Below are 704 nucleotides of genomic sequence, written 5' to 3' on the forward strand. Positions count from 1 at the left end.
AGACGTTGGCATGCCAATTGCACTCGGTTCAGACTGCGGCAACGTGGGCAGGGTCCCTTGTGACATCGTTGCCCACGCAGCGCGACCACATCGGGGTCTTTTTGCAATCAAATCATTGCGTGCGTCCCGTTGGCTTTCTCGAACGTTGCTCATGTTGTTGGACTGGGTGTAGACGCTCGGTACAAGTGCTTGGTATGCCCAGACTACGACCGGTGTGAGACGTGTGTCCTTGGCCATTCGACGAGCCATCCATTCGTGCGGCTCACGCATGCACAGTATGGACCATCCAACTACATCACGCACAGCCGATCGAGGTGGACGCACCCCAACACAAAGTGCTCGTGCTGCTTTGGATCGCCCATCGTTAGCATCTTGTACCGATGCACCATGTGCCCGTCGGTCGTGCTGTGCGAGCGATGCCATGCCAAGCTGGACCATCCGCTCATCAAGCAGGTCCGTCCGGCCTTGTAGCTACTTTCCGTGGGAAGTTGGCTGCGTGCTCGTCAAGCGCAGGATCACAGCGAACGACATCGAAAGCTGTGCCTGGCATTCGATCGCCACAAAGGATTACACGACGAACCAAACAGTGCCGGGCCGCTTCTACTTCAGTGTATTGACATGGTTCACCCGTTATTGGAGCCACGGCTTCCCCACGCCGTTCGTGCACACCGCCAGTCCTCGCTGCACAGCGGGGCGGCTGCGAA

At 58.0% G+C, this 704-nt stretch overlaps 1 protein-coding gene across 1 annotated transcript in view; it reads left to right on the forward strand.

Moving 5' to 3' along the window:
* Positions 1–194: 194 nt before the first annotated feature.
* H310_13745 (hypothetical protein) overlaps positions 195–704 on the forward strand; it is a gene marked incomplete at both ends in the record, with an annotated part of 1,094 nt that continues 584 nt past the window's right edge. Inside the window, 2 exons of the mRNA XM_008881372.1 lie at positions 195–212; positions 277–457. Of these exons, the coding sequence (XP_008879594.1) occupies positions 195–212; positions 277–457 (199 nt within the window). The remainder of the gene's footprint in view (positions 213–276; positions 458–704) is intronic.

This window comes from Aphanomyces invadans (assembly GCF_000520115.1).
Source record: "Aphanomyces invadans strain NJM9701 unplaced genomic scaffold supercont1.56, whole genome shotgun sequence".
Taxonomy (NCBI): domain Eukaryota; phylum Oomycota; class Saprolegniomycetes; order Saprolegniales; family Verrucalvaceae; genus Aphanomyces; species Aphanomyces invadans.